Consider the following 12,949-nt stretch of genomic DNA (forward strand, 5'->3'; position numbering starts at 1 on the left):
GCAGACAAACCCTGGCATGTGGAAATGTTACACATCACAAATTTTTGGCTCTTGAAATTTTTTTTAAAGATTTTTATTTATTTATTTTGTTTACAAGTGTTCTGTCTGCATGTATGCTGGCAGGTCAGAAGAGGGCACCAGATTTCATTACAGATGGTTGTGAGCCACCACGTGGTTGCTGGGAACTCAGGACCTCTAGAAGAACAATCAGTGCTCTTAACCTCTGAGCCATCTCTCCAGCCCCCAAGGCTTTTGAAATTTTTATTAATTATTGTGTGTGTGTCTGAGTGTGGACAACTTTCAGGAGTTACTTCTCTCCCTCTCTCATGGGTGCTGGGGAGCAAACTGTTTATCAGGCTTGCATGGCAAGCACTTTGGGAACCAGCCTGTCGCCTCCAAGTCACACAGCGCATCTAATGGTGAGGTCAGGTTCTTCAGCACTGTTGGTGGCATAGAAACTGGCTAACATCACTGCCAGAGGATGGGCCTTGAAGATAACCTTCTCTATCTAATATGAGGAGAAATAACAGCTACTGCACACTAGCATCCCTTTCCCTTTGTTAATACATTAGCACAACTGATTCTAACCTTTACTAACAGTGCCACACAATTGTGTAATACTAAAATACATTAGCACATGGAATTAAAACAGTACTTAGGGGAAATGCTGTGCGTCTACTACACAGGAAAGCAAATGGAAGCAGGGTTTTACTCTGAGACCTAGGTTGGCCTTAAGCATAGAATGATCCTCTTGCCTCAGCGCCCCAAATATATAAGGCACCACTCACTTTTGGGAGGAATGCTGCAGAGTGCCATCTTTAATCCTGTCCCATCCTAAATTTTGTCCTTGTGAAGGTAAAGGAGAATTTTTGTCCTCAGTACCATTTACCATGTAATTAAGTGCCTGGAAGTGGTACAAAAAGAAGAAATTTAATTTTGTTTCAAAACTATGTTCTGAAAGAAAACAGCAAATATTAATGAAAATAAATACAAAAAGTACCTGATATATTAAAACAAACTAACAAAAAAGAATAGCCTATCCAATCAGCATTTTACCCATGTTAATAAGAAGCATTTTAAATGGCATTAGGAAATCATAAATAACAGACTGTGGAGGAGTCTGCACCTGTGACCCCAGTATTGATAGGATGAAGCATGAGGTCACAGTTCACGGGTCACCTGGGGACCCGGGAGAGAGGCTCATCACCATGAGCGGTCCACAGTCATACACCTTTTACATTTTTATTTTATTTTATTTGAGACAAAGTCTCACTATTCAGCTCTGACTATCCTGGAACTTGCTAATGTAGGCCAGGCTGTCCTTAAATTCACAGAGATCACCTGTTTCTGCCTTCCAAGTGCTGGGATTAAAGGCGTGTACCACCATGCCTGGTTAGCCACACCACCCTGAAAGTGCCCCATCTTGTCTGATCCTGGAAATGAAGCAGAGCTGGTCTGGTTAGTAATTGGATGAGAGACATCACCCCTACACATAATGTGTGCATACCCACATCAAAAAACAAAAACTAACAAAGGTAAGAACAGAAACCCATGAAAATGATACAAATTTGCAGCTTTTAAGTAAATTTGGGGAAAAAATTCATTGACTACATTATTAAAAATTCAAAAGCACATCTGTTTCAAACACCCACTATGTCACACATGAAAGCAGCTGTAGTAGCAATGCATATGGGCAAAATTAACAAACAAAACAATGGCACATTACTTGAACAGATTTCTTCTGATGTATCACAAATAATATCTTATTTGCATTCATCTTTACAAAGTTATATTTTGTTTTCAAACAGGTCTCCTGTAGCTCAGGCTGGCCTTGAAATTCTGTTGTGCCTAATGATGACTTTGACCTTCTGATCATCCTGCCCCTAACTTCTAAGTACTGGAATTACAGCCATGTACTGCTGGGGCTAGTGAGATGGCTCCATGGTTAAGAGGACCAAGACCTGGTTCCCAGTGCCTACCTGGCTACTTGTAACTTCCTCAACTCCAGTCCAGCAGATCCAGCACCCTCTCCTGACCTCCTTGGACACCAGCCATGCATATGGTACACATAGATGTAGGTGACCACACAGATGCAAAGGTGGGCCAGCCTGGTCTACATAGTGAACTCCTGAACATCCAGGGTTACTTAGACATACCTTGTCTCAAAACAAAACAAACAGAACCCAAACAAACAACTACAAAAATAGAAAGGAAGAAAGAAAGGAACAAGAGGTACTACACTGTTGGGGCTAGAGAGGTGGCTCAGCGGTTAAGAATACTGTACTGGCTGTTCTTCTAAAGGACTCAGGTTCAATTCCCAGAACCCACATGGCAACTCACAACTGTCTGTAACTCCAAGATCTGACACCCTCAGACATACATGCAGGCAAAACACCAATGCATATAAAATAAATAAATACTTTTTTTTTAAAGAGGCACTACTACACCAAGTTCATACTTTGTCCATGCTAGGCAAGTACTCTACGAAGTAAGTTATATTCACAGGCCTACAAAGCTGATTCATGCAAAATGCTGGACAGTTCTAAAAGTGTGATTAAACTACAGAGCTACTGCAGTTACTGTTTCACCAGCTTTCTCAAGCCCAAGACTGCTGTGAGCAGCCATTTTTCTGGAAAGTAATGAATGAACATTCGGAATGCAATGGAATAAACTGGGATTCTTCCAGTTTCATTTGTCACCAGAAGGAATGTTATGAAGCTGAGACTGATGTATGATGTTTGTGTGAGTGCGGGCATGAGCCACCACAGAACACACGTAGAGGGCAGAAGACCACGTTTGGGAGTCAGTTTTCTCTTTCCACAGTGGACTCCAGGGAACTCGGGGCGTCACACTTCTGTGCTAAGCACTTTTATCTGGGGAGCAGTCTCAGCTGCCCTGCGTTAGCTTACTTAGTTATCTACAGGCCTATCTCTTTTCATTAAATCCAGGTGAAAAGAGGCATTGTTTATCAAGCCCTTCCCAGGCTAGAACTATGCCCGCTGTGCCTTCTCCCAAGGACCCTGTGGTAAGTTAGTCTTTAGGAAGACACTTAGCTTTCAGAGGCTGTTTTCTCCAAGAACTCTAAGCGGTCCCCCTGTCAAAAAACTATCAGTGGCTGAGATGTAAACACATAAGTTTCTACCCATTTTCAGAAAGAAAAAAAGAAGTTGAGTGTGATTATACTTAATTTTGTATCCCTGAGTCTGTGTTTGACATTTAAACATGCAAACCATATTCAGAATTAATGCATATAGGTTAGAACATAATCCATGGTTGAAATGACTCAAATTAAATGACATATTTAAAGCTAAGATATATTAAAATAAATCACTGCTAAACATTTAAGATACAAACAATGTAATAAAGTTCATAAAAGTAAAGTCAAATGTAAGAGAATGGTATCTACTGATTCCCTTAGGATGTATGACTTGTAACATAGGCATTGCCAACGTGAACTGCTATATAGGTAGCTTTGGCAGCACCTTTAGGACCTTGTCTACTTTTCTGTGTGTGCCGTTGCGGGGTGGGTGCTGTGGTACTGAACACAGTCTTGCAAATGCTAAGCAATTTCTCTAACACCAAGCTATAGTTCAGTCCTTCGTTGTTTTGAGACACAGTCTTGCTAGACAGCTTAGGCCAGACTTGAATCGGCTGTATAGTCCAAGATGGCCTACTATTCATGATCCTCCTGCCTTTACCAAGTTTTGGAATTATGGGCAAATGCCACTATACCTGGCTCTCAGAATCTGTACTTTTGAAAATGTCATTAATATATTTTATTCACCCACCTGTTTAGCCAACCAGTCAGCCAGAGAACCACTCAGGTGCTAATAACAAATGACTCCCTAGAAATGGTAGAATCCATCTGACCATTCAGAGAGCACATTCAACACCTTCGCACGCTGACTACATTCCATTTCACTCTTGATAGTCCAAACAGCTGTCTACATTCTACATAAGTCAAATCATCTGAAACTCAGAAGGCACCAACAGAAAGACCTCATGGTTACTACCTGTTTTATGTTCACTTCTGAGTCCTCTGAGTTCTTTGTCTCTGCTGTCCCAAACTCAGAATTAAAGCTGTAACATTGACAAAGAAATGATTGTTACTCCTTTATATACACAGTGACAAGCTTTACTATTAAGAAAAAGGTATAGATTCGGGCAGTGGTGCCACATGATCTTAATCCCAGAACTCAGGAGGCAGAGGCAGGCAGATCTTTGTGAGTTTGAGGCCAGCCTGGTCTACAAGAGCTAGTTCCAGGACAGGCTCCAAAGCTACAGAGAAACCTTGTCTAAAAAAAAAAAAAAAAAAAAAAAGAAGAGGAAAAAAAGGTATAGTATAATGGAAAGAAATCCACTTATTTACTCTTACAAAAATGTGTAATTTTTAATTATAGATCTGGAAATAGACAAGATTTGATTCACATATACTTCTTTTTTCTTGCTTGGAAAATAGATTTCAGTTAAATATACAATGGGCTAAGAGAAATGAGACTATCCTTTTAACATTTAAAAAGATATGAAACTTAATCTCTTCATTTCTTTCTTTCCTTCTTTACTGATTAAACTTGTTCTCCACAATTTCAGACAAATCCATAGTTCATTCTATTTACTCTCCCCACCCACCCTGTCCTAGCCCCTTCCTCCCGAAGTGTCCCTTTCCTGTACTCATGAAAATATGAATGCACCCCAGTTTGTGTGCCACCCTTGCACAGAGCCATGCCATCTTCAGTCTCATTTCAATTTTTGTATCTGTGTTGTCAAACCCAGCAATGACTTCTTTATTTCTCCTCTGGTTGTGATTTGTTACAGGTCCAATTCCTTTTGTAAATTAAATCCATTTGCCATCATTGCACCTCTTCTCCACTCATAAAACTAGTATTGCAACGTTTGATTTTTGAATAACTAAAGTCTAGTATGCAATAAATTACAATCACTTGGCAAAGATACTGAATATCATGAACCATCCACTACAGAAATCAAAGTCAAGGTGAATTCTAATTTCCAGATGTCCCCTTCACTGTCGCGCCTGCAGCTGTTACTACCCAGGGTGTGGACATGCGCTAGGAGAGACACAGGGAACAGGATAAATGTTTATTTTCCCTCCTGGGACTCACTGGTTTGCCACTGTTAACACGAATATTTATTTACATCAATGCTGTCTGATAATGTGTCTTAAGACTTCTCTGAGAACATTTAGAAACACACAGAAGTTGGAGAGCTGTGCTTACAACTCATGCAGCACTCATTCACAGGAGCCTAGATCTAACAGCTACTTGTTCTACGGTCACTGTGCTCTTCTAAAGATGCACTGGACAGTTGTACCATTCATTCCTATGAAAAGGCACTGCTGGATCTCAAGGTTGCAGATAAAGTGCACAACAAAGCAAGAAATACTGCTTATTAATCATTTCTCCTGACTTGCGGGCCTTGCTCTCAGCTGTGGGCGCGCCATACAAACCTGCTTAGTTCAGTCTGGGTTTCAGCTTCCATCCTCCCATCTGGAAGACCCTTCCTTCTTCTGGCAGGTGTGTAGTAGCGATATTGTGACAGGAAGGACTTCGCTTCTGTTTTTAAAGTGCGTGGGGTGAACGGCAGCTGCTTGTTAGAGAAGAAGTCAGAGTGTTTCTCCAAAAGATCTCCACTGGGGTTCTTGGATATGACCAGCTGGAACTGGTGGGCACCTGGGAAGGCACTCTTAGGCCTCCTGTCACAGCCATGGCTGCAGCATGGGCTCCTGGGTGCAGACCCTGTGTAAGCCAGGCTGGGTGGGGAGGTGCTGGGATGCCTCTGGATGTCATTCATGAGGAATTTATTCAGTTCAGGATGACGTAGATGCAGTTCATCTGAAGAAGGGATGAATGACTTCGACAATGATGGATACCTTGTCACTTCTTCTATTAACACACCCCGACACTGTGGTTCCCCTGAGGGCTAAGAACATTGATTTGACAGTAAACATTTACACCAAATTCATGTAACTGGGGAGTCTCGGATTAACTTATACATGTACCCTGCCTCCAACTCTGTGAGAAAGTACGACCATTACCTCCCCACAACCCATGATGGGCCTGGACTCAGGGCCTTGAGCTGCTAAGCAAGTGTCCTACCACTGAACTACATTCCTGCCCTGCCCTTACTTTCTAGAAGAAAAGGAGGGTCAGGGTCACAGACTCAAGCTCTTTGCTACGCCATATACCATGTTTTACAAGTTCACCTGAAAAACTATCTAATTTAAATCTTGTTTACAGCACAAATTGATTTGAATTCCTTTCTTGATAATGTACAGGTCAGCTAACTTACAAACGGATATATCTAAATAAGGAAACACATTCAGACACACAATTAGCTTTCCAACCTTTCTTTCTCAAAATAAAACACAAAATAAAGTGAGTATTCTGCAATAAACTGTGAGTCCTTAGGTTACTACTTAAAAGTACACTAGCTTTAAAAAAAAAACACTCCCAAACTGGGTTCATATTACAGCTGATGTACAAAAGGGTCAGCTCTCTGAAAAGACATTTCTGAATCTTACAGGGCTATTAATTAATAACCACAAGAAATTTATATCCAGAGGAATGGTATAAGCTAAGCTTAGAGTAGGGAGAAATGCATAAAGCATTAGATTGCCTGATAAGTCTTATCAGTGTGATGTGCTACTAAAATGAACCAAAAAGAACCTTGAAGGGCAGAAGTACAGAGCTGGGGGCAATGAGACGGCTAAGTAGGGAAAGGTGATTGCTGCCAAGTCTAACACCTGAATGTGATCCCTGGCTCTCACATGGTGGAAGGAAGGAACCAATTCCACAAGTTTTCTCTCTCTGTCTCTCTCTTTCGCACATGTGTGCACACACAGACATACATAAGCACTTAACTATTAAACGTAAATAAACAGAGAAAAAAGAAATTTGCCTAGACAAGGTCCTATGCTTAATGTCTAACACTGGAAAAAATAAGGAAAAAGAAATACTCTTTTCTGATATGTGCTGGCAAATTGCTTTTGAGTTAATTGAAAAAGACTATTTTCCTATCTCAAACACTACCTTGTATCTACTCTCCTCTTGGAAATCAACAGACTGTAGTATGAAATTAACTGTACTACTGATCTGCTTTAACAAGATTATATAGTTGCTTCCTTTAGTTCTAAATATTGCAAAGCTTGAATATTTGCATTGAATATGGGTAACATTTTGGTAAACCACCCCAACTAGAAAAACAGTCCATTGGAAAGTTCTAGAACAAGCAGTCTGGTGGTGTTCTGCCCACCTGCTCTGATGCCACTATGTTGGTATGTGAGGTGATTTGCTATAAACTGTTTCTGTGATTTGGATTCATGCAAAGTTCATGTCAAGAACATCTACCCAATTTCCAAGCACAGAACAACTGAGGAATCGATCAGTCCTTTTCAGGGATGGGGCAGAAGTGGTGTACTAAGATCTAAACTGCAGCAGCTGGAAGGGACACACTTGGAAGGGTCCTGAAAGTTGGCATCACATGAGCCAGGGTGAAAGAAGGAAATTAGTGGGTAAGCCCAGGCAGTGAAGATCCAGGGTTCTGAAACATGAGCTCAAGTGTCTGCAGAAACTGCTACGATACTAAGAGGCAAATTCAGCATCATTAATTGTAGCTATCTTTTCAGTGAAAATATTTTATAATTATTATAAATATTGTTAACAATAAAATCAACCCAATTATTAAAATAAACTACCCAAACTCATAATTTAAGATAACTTGGCTGTATTTAAAGTATTAATTATTAAAGATTATTAAAAATGTAGGCAAACTAACAGTTACTATTACTTCTAAATGGAATTATAAAAAGTGTATAAAAGCATAAATGAATTGTCATGGAGGCAAGCAAGATATAGAATTACAGATACTAAAGGGAAAATGAATAGACATATTACAATGTTTGTTTTATTTTACCTTATTATAAGTGATTCATAAAGTATATTAAAATATACAATTTAAAATTTTCAACAAACTCATCTCAAAATTATTACTTTGTATATAAAATGTTAGAGATTATTAAAGAATTGCTAGACAATTATAATAGTCATAAAAATATAGGGGCTGAACAGATGGCCCAGAGATTAAGAACATCTGTTATTCTTGCAAAGACCCTGTGTTTGACTCCTAGGGCCCACATAACAGTTCAAAACAATCTGTAACTCAAGTTCTAGGGAATCTGATATCTTCTTTTGGCCTCTGAGGGGACATGGCAGGCATGTGGCAGGTAGTATAACATACATGCAGGCACTCATACATACATACACACACACACACACACACGTATATATATATATATACACACACACACACACACACACACACACACACATACACACAATGAAATAAATATTGAAAAAAAGAGAAATCTACCTGAGAGTGCATCATGGATGGAGAGATTAATAGGTGGTTTTCACGGAGCAGATCTCCTGGCCTGTGGTCTTTAGAATAGCGTAGGAGACTCTCACTCTCAACCCTACCTGCTGCCCCCCCACCCCATGACTCCCAGGTCTTTCTCCTGAAAGAGATGCTTCTATCCAACTGTCTCCTGAATATATTCAATGTTCCTAAGCACTGCGAATTGAACATGCCAAAGAAGTAAACTCATGCTTTTTATCAATGGTACCCAGAAGAAAGCCTGCTCCTCATCCTGTTATTATCACAAACCAGGGAATCTCACTTCTGCCTTTCTCTTCATATCATCAGATCAGATACCAAGACCTAGCAATTCTCCTTTCTAAGTGTATTTCTGGTATTCTTTATAATGCCCTGGGTCAGCTTTTACTCTTTCTTTCCCAGATTACTGCAGCCATCCTGTAATTGGTCTGCTGGTCACTGCAGCCAGTGTAGTCGGTCTAAAGGGTATGACGTCACTGTCTAACTAAAAACTGCTTTCAGTTCCTCCTTAGTTCTCAAGAGGAGAACAGTCCAGCACTGCCCGAAAGGCTCCCGTGCCTGAGTCGTTCTCACTGCCTGCTGGTAAACCACGTCTGCATTTGCACTGGAAAGACCAAGAGTTAAAGGACAGTATCTGGTGCATGGTAAGCAACAGGGAAGCTGTCCTGCCAAGTAGGCTTGCCTGCCTTCCCTCTCCTCTCTTTCCTTTCCTTTCTTTCCCTCCCTCCAATCTTCCTTTCCTTTCCTTTTCTTTTTTGACCCATACCATGGATGGCAGGGCTGGAACTCATACTCGAGAGCATGGGCTCTCCATGGCTACTCTGCAACTGCGTAACTTGCCCGTCTTGAACCCTGGCACTCAGTAGAGACTGCAGGCCTAGGAAACCTTGCTCCCCACACAAGTTTGCAGCAGAAATTTTACATCATTTCGAAATCTGCAAAATTTAAGCCAAGCTTTACTACTAACTCAGATTTCCCCCATATATCAATTACACAGTGATAAAAGGCACAGGGAAAGAAAACTATGGATTAAAAAATATCAATTGAAGCTAACTAGATACCAATTCAATTCCAATAAACTCAAAAATAAGACAGTGTATGAAATCATAGCATGGTATTTGGTGATATTAAACAATTATTAATTTTTAAGCATAATAGCAGTGTCTGTTTGAGAAAGGGTCTCACTATGTTGCCCAGTGTGGCCTTAAGCCTATCTTACCATCCCTAGTGTGTCTGTATTAGCGGCATGCACTACTACGCCTGGCTATATCGTGACTGTGGTTTAAAGTTATGGGTACAAAATACAGAATCTGACACTCATAGCAAAATACTGTGAGCCGGAGGCAATGGCTGGGGTTAGAGATAAAAGACCAACCACCGGAATGAGTGGATCACCGTCACACTGGTTGATAAAGACATGCGGGCTCACTACAGTACTAATGTTTGCAAAAGTAATCATTTTAGAGTTGAATTCCATGGAAATAAAAACAGCTGTTCAGAAAAATGAAATTACAAAATCTGCAGATCAGTGTATCTATCACCCATCCCTCAGCGGAGAAGAAGCTTGTTCTTGCAAGAGACAGTAATTAACCTGGAGACCCACAGACTGGACAATGTGCAGGGAGTGAGAGCGCCTGATCCTAAATGTCTGTATTTATCAGACACTTCCCCTCAAGGCTCAGGAACTATGGGGAAAGGAGGTGGAAAGACGGTAACATCTGTAGGTAGTGGGTGATTCCAAAGACACAGCGTTTTCAGACACAACAGGGTTGGTACACATATGAACTCAGGGAGACTGTGACAGCACACAAGACCTGCACAGGTTCAAACCAGACAAAATCCCAGCGCGGAGAAGGGGAGAGTCCCACCTCTAATTAAGAAGGTATTTGAAACTGACAGCTGCTGGGAAAGGGAAAATCTGTTTTCAGGAGTGGTAGTGGGTGGATCAAACACACTCTAGGGCAGATCCCAGGCCTAGCAGTTGGTCAATACAAAATGAACTCGTTTTTGTGCACTTTTTGTTTTGTCTTTTCTATTTGTTTGCTTTGATTTTCTTTTTGAGAATCAGAGGGGGAAAAACATGAAATTGGGTGGGTAGGGAAGGGGGAAAGAATATGATCAAAATGTATGAAAAATTTTTAAATAAAAATAATAACTTCCAACTTCTATAAACTAGAATATAGAAAAAGAGGAAACCGTGCTCTGTTTGTTCACTGAAGCCAGCATAACCAGACAGAGAGAAAAATGTACACCAGTAACAACAGTGTTCAGATGTCAAAATCCTAAACATTTACCTCTGAATCCAGCAATATAAAACACCTTAATGTTTTAATCACAGCACTCAGGAAGCAGAGGCAGGCGGATCTCTAAGTTTGAGACTAGATTGGTCTACAGAACAAGTTCCAGGACAAGGGCTGCACACAGAGACCCAGTCTCAAAACAAGATTAACAAAAAACCAAATAACAAACAAACAAAACAAAAAAAAAAAAAAAAAAAGGAGGAGGAAGGATGGACACTTGAATGTATTATAGCTCAGATCTGTTTATATTAAGGACACAAGTCATTCACTACATTAATAGATGAAACTGAAAATCACATCATCATTGCCAAGAAATGCAAAAAGAACACTGGATAAAATTGCCCATTGAGATCAAAACATTATATCAAAAATGTTTTTAATTAAAAAAAAATGATCTATTCATGGGAGAGATTCTGAAAACTGCAAACACTTCTCATCAAACTAAGAACAAAAGACCACTTCTTCAAACAAATGTTAAAGAGCAGCCAAAAAAATTAAACCATAGTCCAGGTCAGCCAGCTACAGCCTGCAGGCCAAGTCTGAGACATCACCCTTTCTAGCTAGGGGAGCTTCTGTGGAACACAGCGAGGAATTTATTTCCGAAATTGCTCATGGCTGCTTCCCCCTGGCAGGCAGTTGTGAGGAGATGTGGCCTGAAAAGCAGGCAGTAGAGTCACTTGGTGCTTGATGTTTACAGTCTGCTGATCCAAAGCTACCGAAAATGGTCCCCAGCCAGGCTGCAGCACCAATGTGCCTTAGAAACATCTGCTTTTAGAGAGCAGAAACACCACCTTACCTTCTGTAGAGAGTTAAAAAGGAACTTGGAATTCATCTTAGAACTGATCTGCATTGTGGGTTTATTTAATTTAAGCTCCTTTTCACACCGTGCTAACTCTTTCTTCAGTTTCTCTCTTCGCTGCTGATCTGCATCTAAGGAAGGAAGGAAAACTGTGAAAACGGCAACAAAACACAAAAACTAACTTTTTGGTCTTGTTACACTAACAAAGTCAAGGATTTCTCCTTTCCACTGCCCTTTTTCTTTGGACACCTCTCATCACAAAGGTTGGCTGTTCTAGAAGTTCTCACCTGGAGGATTCTCACTCCTGCATGGGATATGAGGCCAACAGCACCATGCACAGCTGGTGCATCTTTATTGCTAAACATGTTTGCACTACTATAAGTGACTAGAATATGTTGTATGAGGCCGCTTGTTCATTTCCTGGCTGCCCAGACTCCCAAAATAATCACACAGAAACTCTATTATTTAAATCACAGCTTGGCCAATCTCTTAAATGTATTGCTAGCTAGCTCTTACATCTAGAATTAGCCCATTGCCATTATTTTATATTTTGCCAAGAGGTTTGTGGCCTACTAGCAAGGTTCTGGCTGGCAGATCACATCTTTCTCCTCTGGTGGCTCCATGGCTTCTCCCTGACTCTGCCTACTCCTCCTCTATCTGCCTGGAACTCCCACCTTGCCCTAGTCTGCTAGGCCACTGGCCGAAACAGATTTATTCATTAACCAATAAAAAACAACACATAGACAGAAGGACTTCCCATATCATTTCCCCTTTTCTGTTTAAATAAAAAGGAAGGTTTGAACTTTAACATAGTAAAATTTAACATATAACAAAACAGGTATCAAGCAAGAATTATAGTTACAATATTTATATCTACTTTATTTTTTTATCATAACTAAGGAAAACTATAACTATCTATTCTTCAACTCTATCAAAGACTCAAGAAGGATATAATATTACCTAAGTAAACAGGAAGTGCATTGTAAGCTACTTCCAAAACTCTAGAATTGTTAGAGACATCTCGCTGCCTGGACAGTCACCCAAGTTCTTCTATAATGTTGGAGCATCCATCTTCAGCCTACTGCCCCATAGTAGCCAGCAGACTTTTCCATGAAGCAGGAAATTTCAAAGACAGTTTCACCTATATTGGTGGTTTGTCAGTCACTTTCTTCTGTTTCCTGCAGAATGTCTGGCAGACTCTTTCATGAAGCAGGAACCCTGAAGGGCAGTCTCACCTTTAGTCAAGTTCAGCAGTGATTTCTCTATGGGTCCTGCATGTCCAGTTAATCAAGCAGTCCAGGCAAGAGCAGTTTCTTGCCCAAATGGCTAACAAACCCCATAAGAAGTCTTCGATGTACGTCATTCTCTTGAAATAGATTGGTGCTGCCAGGAGCACCAATCATGAAAAATCCTAAAATTCTTAAAACATTTTAAGTGCCAT

The 12,949-nt window shown here is 40.4% G+C and overlaps 1 protein-coding gene across 3 annotated transcripts in view; it reads right to left on the reverse strand.

Moving 5' to 3' along the window:
• The window catches only part of Spata7 (spermatogenesis associated 7), a 34,601-nt gene that overhangs the window by 5,064 nt on the left and 16,588 nt on the right, over window positions 1-12,949 (reverse strand). For all 3 annotated transcript variants that reach the window (XM_087911586.1, XM_048449378.3, XM_048449377.3), the window contains 4 exons: window positions 11,506-11,639; window positions 5,465-5,937; window positions 4,014-4,080; window positions 789-904 (listed from right to left, as the gene is read on the reverse strand). In XM_087911586.1, coding sequence (XP_087767712.1) covers window positions 789-904; window positions 4,014-4,080; window positions 5,465-5,937; window positions 11,506-11,639 — 790 coding nt within the window. The remainder of the gene's footprint in view (window positions 1-788; window positions 905-4,013; window positions 4,081-5,464; window positions 5,938-11,505; window positions 11,640-12,949) is intronic.

Source organism: Myodes glareolus, chromosome 11 (genome assembly GCF_982192425.1).
Source record: "Myodes glareolus chromosome 11, mMyoGla1.1, whole genome shotgun sequence".
NCBI classification, from domain to species: domain Eukaryota; kingdom Metazoa; phylum Chordata; class Mammalia; order Rodentia; family Cricetidae; genus Myodes; species Myodes glareolus.